This window comes from Furipterus horrens, unplaced genomic scaffold (genome assembly GCF_987537825.1).
Source record: "Furipterus horrens unplaced genomic scaffold, mFurHor1.1.pri manual_scaffold_17, whole genome shotgun sequence".
Taxonomy (NCBI): Eukaryota; Metazoa; Chordata; class Mammalia; order Chiroptera; family Furipteridae; genus Furipterus; species Furipterus horrens.
Window position 1 is genome coordinate 101,176,568 of NW_028327187.1, and position 25,207 is coordinate 101,201,774.

Genomic DNA, 25,207 nt, shown 5'->3' on the forward strand with positions numbered 1-25,207 from the left:
CCCTATTTTGAGTAGCTGATTAATGCACCCCAGACACTTCCCTTTTGGGGCTCTCACACTCAGTGGCCACTAGGCACCAGTCCTAGCTGCCCTGAAATGCAGGCATCAGGCAGTAAGGACATCTCCTTTGCCCTTAAAGCTGTGAAATTATTCAAATGGAACCGATCAACAGCTAGCCCTGGAAACCTAGCTAACCACTCCACTTGTCATCCAGAAGCTGTTCCCTACATTTCCAGTTTACTGTTCCCCTGTCCGTGGGCTCAGCTCCCCATGCGCCCCTGCCCCACAGCCTTGGATCGGTATGTAGTAACAAGTTCTGCGTGCCAGCTGTTCCAGTGTCTGTGTGCTCTGTCCCACCATCAAAATAATCTGTAACTCGTACAAAACACGGGTCCAGGCCCCCTTTCTATTTTGTCTGAACATCCTTTCTGCGTGGCAAGTTGTAGCCTTACTTGTCTTGCAGTCTTCTGTGGGGCTCCATCTACGGGAATGCCGCACAGTGTATGTTGAGGCTATGTTCCTCTATAAGTTTTGCTTCATGCTGCTGCCCGTAAATACGAGCCTGGCATGGTTTGTATGTTAATTTTTTGACATAAGGGGCTTTCAGATCACACAGGTGATATAAATTCGAATCCCCCAACCCCCAAGGTTTTAGATTAAGAAGGTACTCTTTGCTTTTTTTAAATAAGTGGAGAATTCATGCTAGGGAAAGCAACCTGGTTTGACTTCTTCCTGTGGCAGTGGTCACATTTTTTTCCTTTTCACTTTCATGGTAGCCCTTGCAGAATAAATACTATGTTTCTATGGGATCTTCATTTCCAACTCCCCAGGATTTGAGGGTACAAGTCCTAGTCTCATCTCCCTGTAATGAATGAAACCTGAGCCTTTGGTTGCTGATAATGACAATCCCAACACTCCTCTCTGCCACTCCTATGACCCTCCCCTGAACCCATGATGGCCTCAGAGTCAAGTTCTTTAACTGCTCTAGTTTTTAGTTCCTTCTCTCCTTTTGGCCTTTGAGATTTTTTAGACTTTCTTGAAAGCTCGGACAATCATTTAAAAGGCCCATCTATTTCATTTTATCCAGCATTCCTAGGTGTTTAAAGCAGGGAAGTGGGGAATCTATACTCTAATCAACCACATTTTCAGAAACGGATACCATTTTTTTTTTAATTCAAAGGATAAATACACAGTGGACAATGAAAAATAGATTATTTTCAAGTGGCTATTATAAAACCTAGAATACCAAGTAGTTAGCAAGAACTTGAAAGGTTTTGAGGGGTAAATAAATTGAGGTTATGTGAAATAGATGAGTCATCTCGACAATATCATGCTGAGTGGAACAAGTCAGAGTGAAGCAGTCAAGAACCATATGATTTCACTCACATGTGGGACATAAAACTGAAAGCAACAAGTGAAAAAACAAAAACTCATAGGCACAGACAACAGTATGGTGGTTACAAGAAGAAAAGGGGTGAGAGATAGTAAAGACTAAAGGGGGTCAAATATATGGTAATATAAGATGATTTGACTTTGGGTGGTGGGCACACAATGCGATATACAGATGCCATATTATAGGATTGTACCCCTGAAACAAATGTCACCCCAATAAATTTAATTTAAAAAAGAACTTAGAACAGATTCTGGCACATAATAAATAGTATTAACTATTCTAATTACTAATAGTTATTATTGCTTATACTGATGTAAATCTTTTAAAGTAATAATGCTTGGTTTCCCCATGGCCAGAAATGATACATCTCAACCTTGCTATTGATATATTCTAAAATGTATACATTTTCTTCTTAAGAGTAAAAACATCATGATTTTCATTAAAAGTTCTCATGTTCTGACATTAAATGTTTGCTTGATTCATACATTTGGAACTCATTCAATATATTGAGAGATTAAACCATAAATTAAGGTACTTAGTGTCAAGCGAGTTATCAGCAGAAATTACTCCTAAGAGAAGTCTTTTGCTCTAGGGACTTAACTCCAAATCAAGATCAAGTGGCCAAATTGATTAATCTCAGTTTCACCATATTGATCAGCTTTAATCTCTTTTGATTCAAATATCTGAATTAATCCAAATGATCTTTGAGTTGCAAAATATGGCAGATGTTTTCTTGTAAAAATGGCTAAGACTTAAATATATTGCATTTTATCAAACATAATACATATGAGGGCTGTAGTAGGCATTAATCTTAGCACATTGCTACATACACACAGTAAAGTTTACAAAGATACGTGCTTATTATCAATGTCATTGATTCTTGTTAAGTAACAGTCAGTGAAGCACACTTGAGTCTCTGAAATGAGTTAACAAAAATACGTTTTACAGGGGGACATTAAAGGTCCCATTTTTTAAAGAAAGAGAGAAAAAATAAAAGTAATCACTCCACCTCCAGGCTAGACCACAAATATACCATTTAATTACATCAGTGACAAAAGAATTAAAGGTCTCATAGTAAAATGTGTTTCAGTTGAACTTTAAAAGATAAATCTTTCATAGCGATCGGTTGAGCTAATATGAAAAGTACAATGCCTTTCTATTAATTATCCAGTGGAATAAATCACATATTGAAGTTCAGGAAATTAAATTTTACTCCCATATTTGTCACCACAATGCTTTGTGGCCTTGATAAAGCCACTTAACCTTTCTTTGCCTCAGCTTCCTCATACATAAAAGAGGAGGAAGACGTACTTTTGGAGGGCATAAATTTTGCCTATGGAAAATAGTTTAACAATATTGCTACATTAACTCCATTAAAAATGTCAGACCAAATATAAAAATGCTACTAAAACCATCACATCCTAGTAGCAACCTCCTCATTCATTTTACTTTTTTGAAGTTGGTTTTGCCTTCCTCACTGTTCTTGCTGACTCTTACATTTTAGTTAGATTTTTTCCTGCTATAACATTTTCACAATCCATTTTCTTATTATTCCTTCACTCTATGATCTAGTCCTAGAAATTAAATGCTTTTTTAAATGGTCTGACTCATTTTTACATTTTATGATGGGAACAGGGTTATTACTTTGTTATGAATATTTCTTTTTAAAATTCTAAAAAATGTTTTGGCTAGAAGGAAAAATAATAATTAAACAGATGAAAGTGAATGTCATATGATTTGATCAATACCTCTGAAAAAAATCTAAGTAGTGTGTATTTTTTCTTATACCTAACAAATACAAAAATATATACCATAACTAATACTTGTAGTTTTTGTCTAAACAGTTCATATTATAAGAAGAGTCAAGCTTTTTTATTTATTTTGAAATTACCAGCCTCTTATGCACCAGTTCTGGACACGACCCATTCCCTATATCTACATCCTTGCAAATAATTTGGCAGAGGTTTAGTGTAAAAGCTATAGTCAGGGTTTGAGTTAGAGTTTAGTAGAAGAAATTCTAGGATATGGCAATTTATATCAATACAAACTTGAATATTTTTAGTTAGCAATATTGAAGAAGAAAAATTGTCTTGGGCTTTTCAAAATATTTTAATTAAATTTATGTGTAACCCACAACAGAATTTTATGACTATCAAACCACATTTTATAAACTCTAAGAAATCATAACATTTAGAAGTAGTGCATGTCTGCTGTTTTATATCCCTTAGAATATTTTTCAAACAAAATAAAATTGAAGTTAAAAAACCTGACACAATAGAATAGACACCATGGGTGGGCCCATATTTGTTTCAGAAACAAGGACAATTTTAATTATATTGCTTAGGCATGCATTACTAGCTAGTATAAGTTTCAAAAAATATGAGAAAATAATACCATGACAGTCACCACGGCGGTAACAGAATCCACAGGGGGGGAGAAGGGACTTATATTCAGAAGGTATGCAGAGGGCTTCTTGATGCCAGTAATGTAATATCGCTTCTTCACCTAGGTAGGTTCATTTGGTAACATACTAAGTAGCCAGATGTTTATGTTTTCTGCTTTGGCCAGCTCTATGAGGTACTCTGTTTTCCTTGGTCTCTTCCATGTATATGTGAGGTATGCAAGTTAATAAACTTCTTCTTGTCTTGTTTTTCCCTTGTTAATCTTTCTTATATTACAGAGGGTCTCAGCCAAGAACTTAGAAGGTAGAAAGACTTATTTTTCCTCCCTTACAAACCTTAATGTATACAATTTTTAAAAGACACAATTTAGGAGGATGGAAGATACCAGGGTGGAATGCACAATGGGATGGGACAAGCTCACTGAAGGGGCTGGGGGAAAAGGCGCTACCCTAGGCAACATTGGAAATGAGTTGGGTTTTTAAGATAAAATAAATTATATATAAGCACTGTTTTCTGGTTACTAAAGTTGTTTCTCCCAGGAGTATAGGTAAACAATCCTGATCTCATTATACATCTATATTGAAAGTGAGCAATTAAGTAAAAAATTGGCAGATGGTGGGAACCAGGTTTCTCACTCTTGGGCTGGAAGGTTACAGATAAGCAAGAGGAAGAGGGTAGAATTATTCCAATGGTAATGAATTAGGGTTGGAGAAATCAGTATAAACTCATGTTTACTTTAATATACATACACAGTTACCTATATAAATATTTATAGGAGTATGTATATACTTGGGTTAATATACACATATTTCCCCGCTCTGTGAAATGAGGAGTTTTAGATGCAACTATATCCCAGCAGCAATGAGTACTGTCAATATCCAGGTCTTAGTTTCTAGTATTATTCTCCAGTTACAAAAAAAAAAAAAAAAGCGAGTGGGGGGTGGAGGCTCTTTGCAGGGAAAAGCTGATTCTAGGACAGGAGCAGGGAATGCAAAACATAACCCTGAAGCATATTGTACAACCCTCAAGCACGTGAGTGCATGAGCCTGCATGTCTGCATGACCACCCATGCACGAGCGCGCGCGCACACACACACACACACAATGACAGAGTTATGTCAAAGGAACAGAGGATTCAACTAAAAGAGCTCCTAAGGGCCAAAGCTAAAATCATTTGAGCAAGAAAATAAATAAGGTGATTTTTGTTTTATATACCAAAGTATACAATGTCTGAGTTCATACTGATATAAATAAATGATTGAATGAGTAGATGAAGAATCGGAAAATAGATATATGCCCCACGCAAAAAGAGTCCAAGGAATTTATGCAGATCCTCTGTCTTCAAAGACGTCAGGGTCTAATTCCTTACTTCCTCAGTGTGGACTGCATATAATTACTTCTCAAGTGAACAGTTTGGAAAGCAGGAAACAAAGAGGGACTTTACAATGGCAAAACCCGGCAAATGCTGCCTCAGTTGATGCTCAATGTCAACAGTGATACGTCCTGTTAATAGCACGATATGTTATGATTTTACCTCTGTGCTCTTCCAAGAATACATGCCCCAAGTCTAATGATAAGTAAAACGACAAACAATCCACAATTGCAGGATATTCTACAGACTACCTAGCCAGTATTCTTTAAAAGTGGCAAGATAATTAGTCAAAGAAGGTATATGACAAGCCCCTGGACACAGACAATAATGTGGTGAAGGTTAGAAGAGGGGCTGGGTGGAGGGAGCCAAAGGGGGGGGGAATAGGGGACATTTGCAATGCTGTCAACCAGAAAAAATTAAATTAAATGAAATTAAAAAATAAAAGTGTCAAGATCATCAAAATGAGGAAAGTCAGAAACAGGACCAAAAGGCAATGAAATGTAATATGGTCTCCTGGAGGGGCCCTGGAACAGAAGAGGGCCATTAGGTAAAAACTACAGAAATATGAATAAACTATAGACTTAGGTAACAATAATATATCAAGATTTGTTCATTGATAGTAACAAATGTATCATGCTAATGTTAGTTGTTAATAATAGGGGAAGTTGGTTGTGGGGTACTGTGTATGGAATATCTACAAGTTTTATAATATTTGTCTATAAATGTAAAACTTCTAAAATAAAATGTTTATATATATATATATATATATATATATATATATATATATATATATATATGTCTTGACTCTGACTAGCTCATGTTCTTGTGCACAAGCAGGAGTCTCAACAACTAGTTCTAATGTGATATGGTACATGCTGCAATGAGGATTCTTAAAGTACTGTGAAGGCATGAAGAACTACAGGCCTTGAAACAAAGGTAACATTATAGCTGCACCTTGGAGAAAGAGTAAGAATATAAATGGTCATTGAATGAAAAGAACAGAAACAGTAAGTGTCAGCTCCTTGACAAGTGGGGAAAAAGCATTCCAAAGGGAGCACAGCAAGAGGAAGTCTTCGGCCACAGAATATTTGGAAATAGTACAAACTTTAGTGTGGCTGAGGCTTAGAGAAGAGGGTGCAGGATGAAGATGATGCTGAAGTATCTTAATGTTTAAAAATATTTTAAAATGTTTAAAGTACACCAAAAGTGCTGGACAGGCTTATTGTTTTCCAGAACTTAAGTAGATGCATACACCTGAAATAAGTGACGGATCCGCATTAAAACTCACAATATTACCTGCACATTTATCCACTTCATCCAGAAATGTCTTTTTTACTTCACATATAGGATTCCTTCTTTTGCATTTTAAAGAAACATTCTAACACACTTCAAAATATTTATTATCAGCTACTACATAAAATCCACTAAAGCTAAGTGAATCATGTTTTTCATATTATTTACATTAAGTGCAATATGATCATGATGGGCAGAAAATCAAGGTACAAAACAGTGACTAATTATCATTGCGAAAACTGCCCACCTTTGTTGCTTTACTGAGAGGTACAATTTGGGTTCTAAGAATTGTTATTTAATTTGGCCATAGGTAAAGTAATAGCAGTATTTAACATAAATATATCTTGTCAATAGATTTGTTAATACCTAAAATGCATTTCAATGATACTATTTTAATTCTAGGGCATGAAGTTCTACCACTCACCCAAAATTCCATACATAGTCAAACACTGCTTTTTTCACTTGTCCAAATCAACGTCACAGGTAAGCCTACTTCAGTTAGAGGTATTCATGACAATCAGCAGAATGAAAACTTTCATTAAAACTTTCACTAACTTCCTCTTGGATATAAAAAATAAGTATTTGTCTATTTCATATATTTTGGGAAGAATTAAGTTAGAAAACTACAGTAACTCTGGGTAGTTATACAAAATAGCCTCATTTAAGTTGTCTTCCCATTGGGGACCCAGTTTTTAGTCTACAGGATATTCATTTTCAATCTCCTTTTACTAGATAGTGGTTACGTATCCTAGTATTTCTAGCAAGGGGAAGGATGTATTTACCACATCTTACACCGCACTCCAAAGAGTAAAGACTAAAAGTGAATGCTACTTTCTTTTCAGAATGTACGATTTTTTCATTATATTTTTAAATTCTTTTGTCTCAATACATACTCCCTGGAAAAGCTACTTCAGTATAGATTGAGAAAAAGCAATAAAAAGTCAGTATCTATTTCAAAGAAAACCCAAGTACAGAGTTATATTCCTCACTGTCCCATTAAACAGATAATGAGGTGACGTGATTAAGTGTTAATTTTAATTTTCTTTACAGAGACCTATTACACACAGAACTAAAATCCAAACTAGAGTAAATTATACACATGCATACCATAGGTACATAATACAAGACTGAATGTGTGTTTATTATTCTAGTGTATCATATATTGCAAGTACCAGTTATTTACTGGTTTATATTTATGAAAGGTATTACTATCACCAAAAAGTACTTTATTTATTTAACTAAATTTTTTTTTCTAGTAGGATAATTGCTATTCACCAAATAAATTTCATGAAACCGAATTTAGTGTTGAAGTCAAATATATATCACAATTAAAGATTTAAAAGAAAAGATGATTATTTTAAGATGAAGGGGACTATTACAAAATACTTTTCATATTAAGGAAAACTATCTTATGTGAGTCAACACATAAATAAAAATCTTTTTGTAGTATTTGATACCCTTTTACACTTTTTAATATGTTTCACAAATATGACGGTACAAAAAAGTCAACAAGAAGAATCTCAATATGATGAGAACAATCTCTTTACCTTCCTTATATTGTACTTGTTTTTTCCCCTTGAAAGCACTTTTAGAAGAGTAAATTATAAATAAAAAAGGGTATGAACACAATATTTCACATGATGTAAAACGAAAAAAAATGATGTATATTTTTATATCATTCTATATTTTTTCAAATTGATCTTATGCATATTACCTTACCTCATTCGATCTTGGCAAAAACCCTTTGAAGTAAACAGTGCAAATTTTATCATCACCATGTTATGTCTGAGGAAACTGATATTCTGAAGACTGTAGTGACTGAAACAATGTCATGTGACTAGTAAGGTACAGATTCATTGATTACAGATGGTGTTGTGACTTTTGCTCTTCTGGCCTTCTAACTTAGCAACCAGATATGGAATTACTCCATGTATCGTATCTCACATAATTATTCAGCTATTGTACCTGCAATTATGTTAGTTTCAAGTTCATGAGAACACATATGTTAGATTTGTACAGTGATAAATAGAAAAGTACTTTTTCTAAGTTGGAGCAAGACAGGAAGACAAAGACTGATTTCGTATATTCCATTTCAGCACTCTAGAAAGTTTCTGAAAATGATACACTATAAAATATAAGCATAATTTTCTGAAATTGTAAACTAATTATTTCAAGTACTTTTAAAAGCTAACATTTCTATAATTCGGTTAAGTGCAAGATGATATAAAAGCAAGGAGCAATAAATTCCACCTATAGGAATCCACTTAGCATTTGGTTAAGTGCTTCTTTCATTGCATAGATTTTTAAAAAATCAACGTGTGGCACAAAAACAAAACTTGAAATGGCAGTTTCATTAATCGAAAATGAAACCATGAAAACTGTCCTTACCTGTAACAGTTAACTCAGTGGTTCTCCTCACAACAAAGCCTCCATATTTTAATTCACATGTATAATTTCCAATGTCATCTTCTCTGACTTCTCTTATGAGCAGGGTATCTCTTTTGAATACAATACTCGGTCTCCATGATTTTGTCCTACATTCCTGAATAAATAAAAAAAACTTTTTTAGTGTATATAATATTTATAGTTATGTAATATTTTATAAATATATATATTATGAAAATATATAGTATTTATATTTATATATTACTTATATAACAACTAAAGATTAAGTATTTAAAATAGCTAAACTAAAACCTTCTAAAATTATATTTCAAAAGGGTTAAATAGTTTGGAATTAATGTTAAAGATTTTCATACCTTCTCCACATCTCTGGAAAATTAGGTACCTCAATTAAAAATAAAAGTATTTTTAGCAAGAGTTGCTTTATTAACTTCTAAGATTAGTGTCTCTAAATGAGATATATATTAATTTATTAGATACAAAAAGGAAAATTTGTTAAGATAACTTTGGACATTATTTTTTTAGAAGCAAATATTCCACATTTGATGATTGAGAAATTAACCCCCTTGATATTTACAGCATAAAAAGCTAAAATAATAAATTTAGTGGAACACAGGAAAACATAATTTTCTAGATGAAAATGATTCTACTTCAATATTTTAAATATTTTAATGTTTATTTTAGAAATAGCTGAATCTCTTCAGGGCATGTAAATTCTATAATCCATGAAATAAATAGAAAATATTTATATGAAAGGTCTTCATAGTTCCACAAATGTCTATTTTCATTGTTGATGGGTCTACCAAAATGTGGTCCTTGAATTAAGCTTTGGAATATAGTGATGTTGGCTCAGGGGATTTCTGATTTTGCCAAAACAGAAGCCTACTTCCTCTAGCCAGATCTGCAACCAATGGAATGGGGATAAAGTAACTTTAAACCTTTTGACACTATTCGGAGGTAACATTACTTCTAAAAAAATGTATTGCCGAATCAAATTTTTGCAGACCACTATTTTGATTATGTGGTTCAATGCCTTTGTATAATTTGGGGACAATTATCCAGTTATTTCAGACCAAAGTATACACTTTATAGCCTCATGTTAGTTGCACACACTGTGCAAATTGCACAAATTATACACCGAAACTATGGTACACATATCTCCCTGGCTATTGAAAAATAATCTGAATTGTTGCAAGGCTTTTAAATTTGACATACACTGTATCCTCACCCATAACTGCACTCGTATGATCTTCATAGCTTAAGGTCACAATGATCTGGATGATGGTGGAAACACCACTGAAGAACCAATGTGAGGCCAGCCATTTATGGATCTGAGTATTTGAGTGTGTGTGCGTACACATAGTTTCTAAGGCTTCAACAAATTTTGACATACTTCTTGCAAAAAGTGAGACAAGGCACATGACCCTTAAGATCAATTTATTAGCAAACACCAAAGAAGTTGCATATCTAAAAGCTGAATGTACACATCAAGGTATTAAAACAGTATTTGTTTGTGGAGACCTTGGGTCAAACTCCCTAAATACCTGTGCCTTTCAAAGCAATCATCAGGACTTGTTCCAAATCTGCCTGTGGAAAGCAGGCAAACCACAGGGAGAGAATCAGGATGAGAAATAGTCATATGACTTAAAAAAGAAAAAATAAAACTCATATGCACAGGAACAGAAATCAGTGGGGCTAATATTTGAGGGCTGTTTAACATGGTCTAACACAGCTATTCAAGGAAAAGGTAGAAAAATATTTTAACAAATTCCCTTGCCATTCTGAATCTTGCATTGCTTATTATCAAGAATCAAAATTAAGACTTATTAGCCAAAGAATGTATATGCATAACAAACACATAGCCCAAGAATACAGACAACAATGTGGTTAAGGGGGGAAAAGGGTCTGGGGGACAAAGAGGTAGAAAGGGGGACATCTGTAATAGTTTCAGCAATAAAAGAATAAAAATAAAAACATAAAATAAAAAATAAGTCTTAGAGAGAGGCATTGTTAATTTTGGCAAAATTCTTTAAAAATGAAGGCCACCCTCCCCTCCACACCCCCACTCTTATTAGGGTTTTCTGGACCCAAGGGTAGGTAGGACGACGACCATGTCCAGCTTGAAGCAGCTAGAGGAGCTTGAGACCTTCGCCCATTGTCCTTTACAAGATTACAAAGGGTCTTAATATTTGAGGGGGGGAGGATAGTTAATTTTTACGAACCAGGGGTATGGACTTGGGGGGGATTGCTGGGGAGGGGGGTGCTGGGTGGAGGGGAGCAAGGGGGAGAAAATTGGAACTGTTGTAACAATATAATCAATAAAAAACATTAAAAAAATTGTTCAAGATTTGTTTCCTGTTTCATTTCTAACAAGTTTTGAATTCATGATTAATCAATCATGGGGGTTCACATTCTGTATACTGACATTAGTGGAGCTAGTTACTAAGCCATCCAGCTTCTTAAATTCCTAACCCAGAGAGTTACACAATGTGAATTTTATACTAGGGATCTTTAAACCATGGATAAAATAGTCCTGAAAAATGTTCATAGCATCTATATTGTATAGCCTTGAATACATTCAATAACAAAAATATCTTTTATGACATAGAAATGAGTTGAAGACTATGTTCAAATCTTGAAATTCAATGAAAGTCGCTGATGTGATAAGGGTAGGGTTGGTTTATTCTGTTCAAGTCTGAAGTTTCGTTTGTATTTTGAAAAACGTTCTATCACTATTTTTATACTGCAATAAATTTTCATCAGATGTTATTTTAAAAATACATATGCTTGAATATGAAAATGATTAGAATATGCACAAAGATACTTCCATTACACAGAACATTTCAATATAACTACTGTACCATTTTATCAGAGAACCAAATTAATACTTTCTTTCCTTGTTTGGGGACATTTTGGACTGCTTACATGAAGAGCTCTGAAGTGAATTTTAGTTTGAGTTCTTGAAATTATCTATGCAGACTATAATAAACTTGAAGGCACTGTAGGTATAAACTAGATATAAATATAAACACAACAGCTTCTTACAATGAACTACCAATACAAGTATTAACTAGTATTTATCAAAGCCACTGGTCTGAAAACTTAAAATGACTAGCACAGCTAGCTGTAGTATTTTAGGAAGGCAGAGCTGAACTGTATCACATCCATTCAAAATTTCTATCCAACTTGCCCAAGAGTAAAGCACACATTAATCTATGTAGAAGCAATAAGATTATTTACGGTCTGTACCTTATACCATAGGATCTCAGGTTCTCTGGTTGGTAGTAAAAAATCTTCTATGTCACGGCATGAAATTTCCTTGCTTTTGCTAAGTTCAGCTTTATCAAAGTACTTCATCTTGGAATTGTAGCAGAGTCCCGTGTCATTTTCACCCACTGTCAGTGAGATGGATACTTTCATACAGTAAGTGGAGTTTCTGTAAGGAAACAGAATAAATATGGTAGCCTAGTGTGAACAAAAAGTAAGTGCTGCCAAGACAACGTGTCAACAGAGAGACAGAGAGAGAGACAGAGACAGAGACAGAGAGAGACAGAGAGACAGACTCCATCAATTAATCAATGTTACAGCATTGTGCCTTATTTCACAGGGCTCTGTTGTCACCCAGCTAAACAATGCTTGGTTCTGTGAAACCATTTGCATACTTTTCATTTGCTGGAAAAAATTGTTTGCATTATGTACAGGCTTAGTTTGAAAAATGTTCAACAGAGGTTTTTGTGTGCAGAAAAATTAAAAGAATACAGGAAATTTAGGTCAGGAAAATGTGGAGCCTGAGTTTATGCTAAAATTGGCAAATTCAATACAGAAGGAGAAAAATATAACTGACCTATTAAGTATAATGGAAGGACAGAGTAAGTCTGCTCGATTCTCATAGTATTGGTTGTCTTGATAAGAACACAGGTTGTCAATTAGTTTGGGCAGAAAACAGTCTTGTATAAAAGCATCGCAAATGTCACTATTTTTACAGACCCACATCCATTTGGGTTGGAACCTGCAGTCCAGGTTTTCAGGCAGGAGAAACATTCTAATGCACTATGTAAGGACAACCCCATCCTGATAGATTCTACAGAATCATTTTTTAAAATTACTGTTTCATTTTACTCCTTGCTGATTCCTCAAAATAGGTTTATCACTTAGAATACATGAGAAATCGTTTTTGGAGATCACTTTGCAAGAGTTGGGGCCAAAGGAAGTTTTCTAATAAATTGCACCATTCCTGTTTGCTATTTATGTCTCCGGGCATTCAATGAACACCAATAATGTGCCAGGCATGATGCTGCACCATGAGAATAAAGGGGAAAATGAAAGCACCAGATTCAGGTTCTGTAGAGAACTTCTCATTTGGTGAGTGTCCCATGGTTCATTTGCATACTTGGACATCAACTGCCAGCATTTAAGTTTCATTGCTTACTATCTCTGCAACTTTGGGCAGCTTATTTAACTCCTCTGAACCTCTCAGGTGGATTGCAGGCACGACCATTGTCTGAGTACTAAATGTGATACTAGGTACAAATCTGCTTGGCCCATCACAGGAGCTCAGAGGTGTTGGGGCCTCTCTGCTCTGCATTGGTGCACATGAACCATAGCCCTCCAGTCCTCTTTATTCAGCCAAGATGCTTTGATGTTTAAGCAGCAACTTGATTTTGATTCTTACTTTTTTTTAATGCTAATATAACATGATGAGAATGGCCAAAACAGAACTAGTTGCAGTAGAATAAAAAATATATATTTGATCTTTCAGACACAGCTTTCCTAAAACTCTTAGAATTTCCAGTGTGACAATATCTTCTGTTATTCATAAGGAGCACCTTTGATCACTGCTGAGTTTATGCTAATAAGCTGACTTCAGAGACTCTAGATAGCCTCGGGACACAGCTGGTCACCAGAAAGACCAAGTGATCAGAGCGTTGGATCTTTCAGCCCCCACCCACTGACCTTCAGGGAAGAGTACATGTGCTGGAGATGAAGCTCTGTAAAAATTCTTGAGCGAAATGATTTGATGAGCTTCTGAGTTGGTGAACATGTGGAGATGCTGGGGCGGGGGGGGGGGGCAACCCACCCAGAGAGGGCATGGGAGTTCTGTGTCTCTTCCCCATACCTTGCCCTACATGTCTCTTCCACTTGGCTGTTCATTTGTAATAATTGAAATGTCCTTTGTAATAAACCACTAATAGTAAGTAAACTGTTCTGTGAGTCATTCCAGCAACTGTCCAAATCCCATGAGGGGGTTTCAGGCATCTCTGGTATAGAGCCAGTCAGTAAGAAGCACAGGCGACAACCTGGACTTGCAATTGGTGTATGAATTATAGGGGACACAATGATGGGGAACTGATCTCTCAATCGGTAGGAGCTGATGCTAACTAACTCCAGGTGGACAGCGTTAGAAGAAAACTGAATTGTGGGGCCATCGGGCCGGTGTTGCACAATTGCTTAGTGAGGGAAAGACAGCACACATCTGGTGTTAGAAGTGTTGACAACAGAAGAGGAAAAACAGAGTTTTCCTTTACAGTGAATCATTCAGCTTTCTATTGGGAAACAAAGAAATTTTCCAGAGTGTTAGAATTTAAAATTATTGAAAGTAGATTTTTCTAGTTTGCATTATATGTAGTTTACAAGTAAATTTAAAATATTTAGTAGGTGAAACCATGAATCATTAAAGAAAGTTAACCAACAGCCTGAAATAAATCCTCAGAGAATGTTTTAGGGAATTTGCTAGAATGAAGAGACATATTCCTTGCCCTCAGGCCCTCACAGTCCAGGAGAAGCAATACACAGTAAATAGCTGAAATTCAATGTGATGGGTACCACAGAGACTTATGTACTACCCCAGTTGTGTCAAAGAAAGAAACAAGACTTCATAAATTGTGATGCCTGGTTTTCTTAAAGAATGAGTAAGGATTTGGCAATTTTCAGAAAGGCTACTTCAGGGATTAGTATGCACAAAGGCTTGAAGGCATGAAACAACCTGGCATGTTTGAGGAATTGCAATCAATTTGGTGTGGCTGGATTATCAAGCACTTAGAAAGGAACTGCAGGAACTAAGACTGGAGAGGTGAGCAAGAGCCAGACTGAAAGTCATGCAAAGCCAGGGCAAAGAGTTTGGATTTTGTGTTGAGAAATAATAGGGTTTGGCTTTTGAAAAGATTTTTTTTCTGACTGGAGCGCGAAAAATGGATTGGACTGGAGGGAGGCCTAAGTGCAGTGAAACAAATTCAAAACCAACCGCATTCATTCAGTGAAAAGATGTCAGCTCCAACAAAGGCGGTGCCCATTGAGACGGAGGGGAGGGATTGTGTTAGAAATGAATTTAAGATAGAGAATCAATGTGACAGTGTAGAAGCAAAGGAAAGAGAGAGACGCACAAGATGAAGAATTTTTCTCAGATGGGTACATGAAAGGTAGAGTCAATCTTTCAGCATGGAAAATACTTTCAAAGAAACAGCTTTGAGAGGAAAGAAAGTGTGTTCAATTTTAGCTTCAGCTTCACATCCAAATGGGGAAAAATCCTCTTTGGGTTTGCTGGCAATATTGCTCATGCATTATTTATTAATTTTACTCCAGTACAGACCAGAGCATGCTCTTCCCAGGCTCATTTTAAAATAGTTTTTGGCTTCCATGAGAAGCTCTCCATGGCCCCTCATTTCCTTTCCCTTAATGGGTTGGGTGCCTCTCTGCCTTGCTACCACTCTACTCGCCCTTCACTGTATCAACTGTTTGCATCTCTCCCACTAAACTAAAAAAATAAATAATAAATAAATAAATAAAATAAAATAATTTTGTTTTTTTTCTTCAGAAAAATAATTATCTAAGTTAAGCTATTGACTAGCTTGGGACACACTCCAAATGTGTCTTAAGAAAATATTCAGGTTTTGGAATAATACTGATATTCGTATAGCATGTTAGAATTCTTAAAGTACAGACTTTTCTAGAACGTAAATCAGTGGATTCTAATTTTCAACATTCCACACTAATCTTTCAAATTCATGAATCTTTGGTTTTCTTTCTACTTACACTACCGATTACTGTTGTGTGGGGATTTTACCACCCTTTTTTATATCTAATACCAGCCTTTTTATTTTTATTTCTCAGCCAAGTTAAGAGCAAGATCTCCCAAGTCCAACTGCAGAGGTTCGGATTCCAACTCAATCACTCATTACTGTTAAAATTAAAGAAAGGTACTTGACCCCTTAGCCTTCTGTTTCCTCCTTTGTACAAGGAGAAAATGAAACTAAAGACCCCATGGGGGTCGTGGTAATCAAACGTGTTAGAACACATAAAGAGCTTAGAACAGGGCCAGGCCTCTGATGAGCACGCAGGATGTGTTAGGTCTTATTATCAGAACTGCGACCCTTTTCGCTACTTCCTTTATATTTCCATTTTGCAGTACAGATACACAGTAGTATTTCTTGACAAGGCAGTTAGATGTGCAGTATCACGATGATGATGCCTTCAGTTCTTTGGTGTTTTATTAGCAAGGAGCATAAACATCCAGAGAATTCCTTATATTTTTCATCTGGGATATCCGATGGGGCTGGACGAGTCAAGTTGATGATATATAGACCCCTGCACCCCGACCATCCTCCTGCTCTTCTATAAACGTCACTGACCCCTATATTTCAGAACGTGGCTCCAGATGAGCACATTTAGATATTCTTACTTCCCTGCCTCTGCTTCCCCAGCCCTGCGAGGTAACCGCTGATTTACAACTGTGTGGTAATGTCTGGAATTCCAGACTCCCCAGGATAGCACTATTTTCAAATTACTTTGGATGTTTTAATACCTGTTTACTGTTGCTGTTCATCAGGAGGTGACTCTAAAAGCTAAAAGGAAGGCAGCCGCCAATGAACACTATAGCCTTATTTACTGAGAAGAGCTAACAGGAAGCAAGCAACTTGTGACACATTAATAAACATATGATTCCCCCGCCCCCGAGGGGAATGTCACACTGTCAAAGTAAAGAGTATCCTCCGTGATCACCAAATCTGAGGCACGCCAGCTAGGGAGCTCTTGGCTCACTGCAGCCAGGGAAATGCTGGGGAATGAGGTAAATGAGGGCAGGAGAACGCTCCTGCAGGACTTCCAGGAAAACCACTGGTGCATGTTGGTTCAGCTTCTATTGCACAGGACACAGGAGCTGTAATCAAGGCCAAACGTTAAGTCATGACTGTTTCAATGTTGATAAAATGGCTACAGAGTTAGGAGATACAGGTATGTGCAGAAACAGTTCATAATTGAGAGTCAATACTCAATTACTCATTCCAGCCAAGAAAGGTTAATGTGAATTTTTTAAACAGAGCTCATTTTCTCTGGCAAGGGTGACTGTGCAGTACACACAATGTATTGTACAAATAGTTCAGATAGTTATTTCTTTCAACCTCCTGAGGTTAGAGCAAAGGGACCCAATGCCTAAAGAAGTCCATGGTTTATCCAAGTGCTTCTACCTCATTAGTGGCAGAAATGGGATTAGAACGCACATCTCCGAACTTCTCATTCATTGGTCCCTTTTATGTGCTACTGGAGGCACCTAGTGCTGTGTTACTACTTATATGTGTCAGTGTTTGAACCAAAGAAAGTTACCTACTCTTAGACTCTAATTTTGTATTATTTTACATTCCAAAATATGTGCCTTCTGGAGAAAGGCAGAACATGCTCTGACTTGGATTTCTTTGAAAATTCAGTCCTTAAACTCCTAAAAATTCCAATAAGCACTGAAAGAGCGCAAGCACCAGGTCTTAAAGAAATATTATGCTTCTTCAGCTCTTCCAACTACATACTTTTGACTTATTTATTTATTTATTTATTTATTTATTTATTTATTTATTTATAGTAAGATGGGCTTTTAAAAGGACTGGCTTACAGTCCTGCCTTGTTAGCAAGAAAAGACTCTAACTTTAAATCCAGTGCAAATATTGGGAACTACAAATTTTGTGGACATAATCTAGAAGCATATACAAAGCAGAAAAATATAATTAGACTGATTCTATAAATACAGTCTCTGGAAGTGAGAAGAGTGCATTGAAGCTCTCCATGGGCTTCTTAGCAGTGTGCTTCTTTGAAACAGGGAAAGATTCTGCACTGGCATGCATGGGAGCTTTCAGAGATTTTAAAATTTAATTTTTACAGAATAACAATGTTATACAAGTACAGATTGAACTATTAAATTTGGGTAGTGCAGGTACAAGGTAAGAAAGGAAAATACGTGTGAGAAGGGAAATTTTATATATTACAAATTAGCAAAGAGAGTATAATAAAAACCATTGTTACACTGTAAATAATGGTACCACAGTTTTACTTTTTCTGTAATCACACCTATACATGATAATGCTTAACATCCACTGTCTCTTTCTTACTCTGACAGAATCACCAATAACACAATATATCCTCAATGGTGTCACGAAAGAGTTGGCCTATATATTACATTAATTCTCAGGTCCCTGAGGGGGAAAAATATTTCTGTAATGTTTGGAAATCTTTCCCCACTTTATGAAATGCTCAGAAAGGCAGGGATTTGATCAATGTTTCCAAAGGATTAAGTTGTGCTATGGTTTTATGTTTTAAACGGTTTAACTCTTACACTCATCAGTCATTTTTCAAGTCACATTCTTTTGTACATAATTGTGTTATAACAATAGAAGAGCAGAGTATTTCTGAAGTGTCACAAATGCCTGAGCACTGAATCGTGGCATAGAAGGATGGTAGGTTTGAAAGGTTCAGTTACTGCAGAGCAGAGCAGAACTGAAATGGTCTGAAAGGCGGTTCCTTAAGCACAAATTTGATCATGGCGTTTAATCATTAGCTGTGAAAATAGTGTTGGGAACCGAAGACGTCACGGTTCCATTGCGGAGGGAACATCTTACAGTTTGTGAAGCCATGAAAATACTTGGATAGTTAATTTCCAATCTTCAAGCTTTCCAGTGTTCCCTGTGTTGAAATATTTTCTCTCAGTCTTTATGGTGAGGCCTGAAGCTATGCACGTGACCTCTCTGTTACATGTTATTTTTTCCTTTTCAAACTAAATTTTTTTATTTTTTTATTTTTTTTTTATTTTTGGTTTTTCAATTACAGTTGTCCACTTTTCTCCCAATTTCTCTCCCCCACCCAACCCACCCCCTCTCCCGCAATCATATCCCTCCCCGTTGTCCATGTCCATGAGTCATTTATACGGGTTCTTTGACTAAACCCTTCCCTTACTTATCCCCCTTCTCTCCCTCCCCTCCCCCCTACTGACTGCTATTCTGATCTTTGTTCTATTTAGTTCTTTTGTTTGTGTTGTTCTTTAGTTTCCTGTATTAGGTGATATCATATGGTGTTTTGCTTTCTTTGCCTGGCTTATTTCACTAAGCAAAATTCTTTCTAGTTCCATCCATGTTGTCGCAAATGGCAGGAGTTCCTTCTTTCTCTCTGCTACATAGTATTCCATTGTGTAAATGTACCACAGCTTTTTGATCCACTCATCTACAGACGGGCACTTAGGCTGTTTCCAGCACTTAGCTATTGTAAACAGGGCTGCAATGAACATAGGGGTGCATAAGTTCTTTTCAATTGGTGTTTCAGGATTTTTCAGATATAATCTTAGTAGTGGAGTCGTTGGTTCAAAAGGCAGTTCCATTTTTAATCTTTTGAGGTAATTCCATACTGTTTTCCATAGTGGCTGCACCAGAAAGAAAAGTCAATAAAATTTAGTTTGACCAGTGATGCAAGAAACAAGAACCTCTGAACCGTCAAACTAAATTTTATTGACTTTTCTTTGCACTCTCCCCTATGAAAATATCATTTGGAATCACTATTTTTTAAACGCTATGTCCTTTAATTTTCTCTGGTCCTTCTGGGGTCAGTTTGTACATTCATGTGTTTGTTTCTATTGATCCTCCCTTTAATTCAGTTGTTTGTCCTCAAATATCTGATGCTCTTTTGTTGTCCATTTATGTATTTGAAAGAGAAACGCCGTTGATGACTTGTGGTTTTCTCTCCTTGAATGGCAGAGTTGATTGCAGGGCTCATATAACTGGGGCAGCCTGTCCACTGGGGAGTTTCCCTTCCTTATGGTGCCTGGGTGTGGAGCGGGCAGGCAAGCTGGAGCTCCCAGTTGCTGAAATAATAAGGGCCTCTCTCTGGCAGTGCCATCTTTTAGTGTTTTCTCCTCCTGGCAGGGCCGCCTCAGTCCTTTGGTTTGGCTGCATTTCTGTCTCAGACCTCTGCACCCTCCTCGGGAACTCTCCCCACCTGGTGGCACATCACTTTCTTTGGAATGTATCTTGAGCATAGTAGCCTCATGTTAATATTGTTTTTCCAATTCAATGGCTAGGGCTGCTGTTCTAATTAAATTATTATTTATCCACTTGATAGAGCTCTGTCCAGTTCTTGGTATCTTTTCACCCTATTTTTTAGAGTTTCAGTGGCTCTTGTCTTTTCTTCTCAGTGTTTTTCTCATGTACACATTTTGGGTTTCCTCAACTTTTGTCCTTTTAAAACCATTGATTTCTTTCCTCTGGCTGCACCTCCCCATTTCTGGCCTGCTGATGGTGACTTTTCCTGCTTGTCGGTGTTGATATGACTATACCTACACACATTCTTTGCAGATTCCACCTGGTGGCTTTATAGATGGAGACTCTCAGTTGCTGGGAATATGCAGTACTTCTAAGACTGAAAAGCACATCTGGCTTCAAAGATTGCTGGCACTATGGCTAATCTACAGGACTGGCCAACAATGCTGGGAGCTCACTCACTCCAGGGATACCTTAGAGCCACATGCCCTGAAAGAGACTTATGTTATCTTTCTTACACACACTATGCTTGCAGCTACTGGCACTAAATGTGAAATTTGTATGGATTGGGTTTTCTTTTCAGAAGAGCTCTGGAGTACCTAGTGATTTAACTGAGGCTGAAATCAAATTTTGAAAAGATTAGAGTGAGATGACTGAGCAAATGATAAGACCTAAAAATGTCACTTTCTCGCTTTCTCCTTCAAAAAAGCCTTTAAAAAGAATTTAACTGGAAAGTTGAACTTCATCTATGGTCTTCTGCTAACTATACATTCAAAAGAATTATTTCCCTTTTTTGATGGAAAGTGAATGATATAATTTTCCCATTTTATTTTATTAGTCTAATATTCCTGGAACATTGAGGAAGAAGAATGTTGAGGAGGTCACATGTGTGAAGTCCTAGTCCAGTATTTCTCTGGGCATGCGCACTTGCATACTTTACTGTTGTGGAACCCCTGATCTCCTTCCAGACCTCCTCTAAAGGGAGAAGAAAAGACAGAGAGAGAGAGGAGGAAAAAAACATGTCATTGAAGGAAGAGGAGGCCTAGGATATGGACTTAAGCTCGTGTAAAACATGAATCATTTCTTCAGATAAGCCTATAGTTGACCTTGTCAACCTTTAGCCATCTTATCCCTTTGTTTATTTTCTTCATAATAATCACAATTTCCAATTATTTATCTCCACTTATTTTGCTGTCTTCTCTGCTAATATGTATTCTCCTCTATGTAAAATAAGCAAGTTAGCTGTATACTGTTTGAATTGAGAGGCATCTTTTTTTAACTGAGGTAAAATTCATGGAGCATAAAATTAACCATTAACCATTTGAAAGTGTACAAAATAAGTGTCACTTGGTATATTCATAATGTTGCACAATCATCACCTCTATTTACTTCCAGGACATTTTCATCATTCCAAATGGAAACCCTTACCCATTAGCAATCGATCCCTATTTTCCCATCTCCACAGCCCTGGACAACTACCCATCTGCTTCTATTTTTGTAGATTTGCTTCTTCAGAATATTTCATATAAAAGGAATTGTACAACATGTGAACTGTTGTGTCTGGCTCCTTTCACTTAAGCATCATTTTTTCAAGGTTAGTCCATATTGGAGTATGCATCATTCCCCTTCTTGGCTGAATAACAGCCCATTGTAGGGACATACCATAGTTATTTGATTCATATATAAACTGATGGAAACTTAGGTTTGCTTCCATATTTTGACTATGGAGAATCATGCTGTCATGAACACCCACGCACAAGTATTTTTTTTGCGTACCTACTTTCAATAGTTATACCTAGGGACAGAAACATGGGGTCATGAGGTTATTCTACAGTTAAATTTCTGATGAATCAGGAAATTTAAAAATATGTTTTAAATTCTTTATCTCCTTAGGAACCATCCAATTTCTGCTGGCATGTGGAGAATAATCCATTACAGGAATCTGTTCACTGTGATTGCCTATTGAGACTAAGGACTTCAAAGATCTAATAATTTGCCTACATGCCTAGAATGGTGTCAGTCATATAGTAGCCACTCTCAATAGAAGTTTGTTCAATGAATGAATTGACTATGAGTTAATGGCTACATAGTTCTGAACATGCATCTTTTTCGCTAATCCTTCTAAATAGCTCTCACCTATGCCCACCACAGTATTTTCTCCACTTTGGTTGTATGCCTCTTTGACACAGTGCACAGTTCCTGACAGCGGATGTTTCTTCTGGGCCAGGCGAAAAAAATGAAATACAATTGTAAAGATTCTCTGGCCTGGAACAGCCACCTGTAATCCCCTGATTATCTCCTTCTCCCACTCTGCACACAATAGACCCTCTTCTGGTAGTGGCTGACCTTCTTGATTGGAAAGAGAAGGGAAAGAAGGGCAAATGAGTAGGCCACATTTGGGTCAGCCGCAAATCACTTTTTTCTCTCCCAGCATCACATAGGCAGCTTGTTGTAAAATGGTTGTAACAGTTCTGGTCCTGTTAAATCTTGCTCCTGGACTGATGTGGAGAAAGGTGAGCTATAGGATTCAGATGCTTGACTAATCTGAAAATTCCAGGAAAACTTCCAACAGAAAAAAAACAGAAACAAAAACCAAGAACTATATTGATCTTTAAAGAACACAGAGAAATACTAGAGTTCACTGAAATTACACTGATTCACAAGCAGACCTTTTAAATGTCTGATTAATTTTTTTGAAAAATCAAAAAACGTGCCTTTTTTCCTACTGCATGTAAACCAAATCTGGACAATATTAGGGAACAGCCCACATAATCAGTGTTTTTTTTTTTCCTACTAATACTTCTCTAATTATTTTTTAAATGTCACAATGAAATATGTTTTAATCAGTTGTACTTTGCAACTAAATACTTCTTAGTAACAGCTTTGCTTTACACTTAAAATATGTTAAGTAATATATAAAATTAACTCTGAAGACAGTAAATAAGCTTAAGTATACAGGGTATTTATACCATATTCTTAATTACGTGTATAAGACAAATACTTCATCTATTCATAAAATTGACAGAGATGAATATTTCCAAACCCTGGAGAACGGTGTAGTTTTAAAGATAGGATGTTAACATTCACGACCAGAGTTTCTTGTAGACAGTAACCTCTTTGAACAGCATATTTAGAAAGTGGCGCAATTTCTGCAGACACAGAAAAGATGCAACAGTGTCTGTTTCCGTGAAAACTATTACTCACCTAAAGAAAGGATTGGGGAAATGGAAATAAAAGCCAAAATTGCTCCCCGAAGAAAAGACTGCAGTCACTTCTCCACATGTTCATACAGAAGCTTAGTGCTCTAATTTGAAGGTAACATGGAACATCTTGCTTGCTTTTCCCACCACTTTCTAATTTCATATTTTCAATTCTTTCACCTCTTTTTTTTTTTCTGTGATGGTTTGAGAGAGTTTTATCTTATGTAAATGCACCATGTTGCTGCTGAAACTTTTCAGAGAAAAGGCATTCTATTTCATAAAACAAAACAAAACCATCAGGCCCAGCATGGTTTACACAAGATAATACAGGAATGGTTATTAAACTATTATTTATTAAAGGAGTGAGTTAACTATCATGTACTGATAGGTAAAATTCACATAAAATTCATTCATTCTGTGAATACATATTTGGTGAGCAAAGACTCTGTGTCTGGACCAGCTGGGGATGAAATAGTGAATAAGCCAAGCACATGTTTTTATGGAGCTTCTCTCTTACTGAGATGAACTGGTGGGGGGGAAGAACATTGTGCAAAACGCTTAATACAATAATACTTCAAATCCATTAGGATAGCTATTAATAAAAAACAGAAAACAACAAATTTGGGCAAGGATGTGAAGCAGCTGGAACTTTTGAACACTGCTGGTAGGCACGTAAGATGTTCCAGCCAGCTGCCGTGAAAAACCAGGCTGATGGGCCCTCAAAATTCAAACATAGAATTACCGTATGATCCAGGAATTCTACTCCTAAGTATATACTTAAAAGAATGGAAATCAAGGACTTATACACCAATGTTCACACCAGCATTACTTATAAGAGCAAAAAGTTACATACTACTCAAATGTCCATCAAAAACTAAAAGGATAAACAAAATGTGGTATAAATGTAGTATTGCATATACACACAATGGAGAATCTTTTGGCCTTTAAAAGGAATAAAATTCTGACTCATGCTACAATATGAATAAAGCTTGAAAATGGTATGTTAAGTGAAACAAGACAGACACAAAAGGACGAATATTGTATGAATCTACTTAAATTATGTACCTAGAATAGGTAAACTTATAGAGATAAAAGTAAGACAGCAGTTAACTCTGATCTGCGGAAAAGGAAGGAATGGGGAGTTATGCTTTAATGGGTACAGAGTTTCTGTTTGGGATGATGGAAAATTCTGGAAATAGAGTTGATGGTTACACAACATTGTGAATATACTTAAATGTCACCAAATTGTACAATTAAAAATGGCTAAAACAGTAAATTTTAATGTTATGTATATGTTATCACAATTTAAAAATATTATATTGTATCCTTTATATGAATGAATTATATAAATATGTAAATTATATCTCAATAAAGCTATTATTTTCAAAAAGCTTACATGCATTATCTCACTTAATTGTCCTCTATGTAATCTCATTTAACACTCTTACTCATTTCAAATACTATCTCTATGTTTGGTCTCCTGTATTTGTATCTCTAGCTTGAAACTGTCTCTGAAGTTTCGATTTCTATATCTAGTTGCTTATTTATCATACCTATTTGAAATTTCAAGAAATTACTTCAGACTTAATGTGACCTACAAGTAAATTTTTATTTTTACGTTCAGATGTACTCTTACTCTTGTCTCCCCTAACTTACTGATAACCACACCATTCACCTAGTTTCTCAAGCACAATGGCTAGGACTCTTTTAAGACATTATAGTCTTACATCCATGGAAAGGCATGAAGTAAGCAAGGGGGTACCAGAAACTCAACATTAAGTTAAATATTATTTAAATGCAATATATAAAAAAATCAAGTTAATACCAAAAGTCAATGAGAACAATAAAGATTTGTAATTTTTT

General features: G+C 36.1%; 1 protein-coding gene across 1 annotated transcript in view; it reads right to left on the minus strand.

The window, feature by feature from the left end:
* The window catches only part of IL1RAPL1 (interleukin 1 receptor accessory protein like 1), a 598,169-nt gene that overhangs the window by 502,912 nt on the left and 70,050 nt on the right, over nt 1–25,207 (minus strand). The window contains exons 3-4 of the mRNA XM_090264147.1: nt 12,112–12,298; nt 8,848–9,001 (exon numbers count right to left, since the gene is read on the minus strand). Of these exons, the coding sequence (XP_090120273.1) occupies nt 8,848–9,001; nt 12,112–12,298 (341 nt within the window). The remainder of the gene's footprint in view (nt 1–8,847; nt 9,002–12,111; nt 12,299–25,207) is intronic.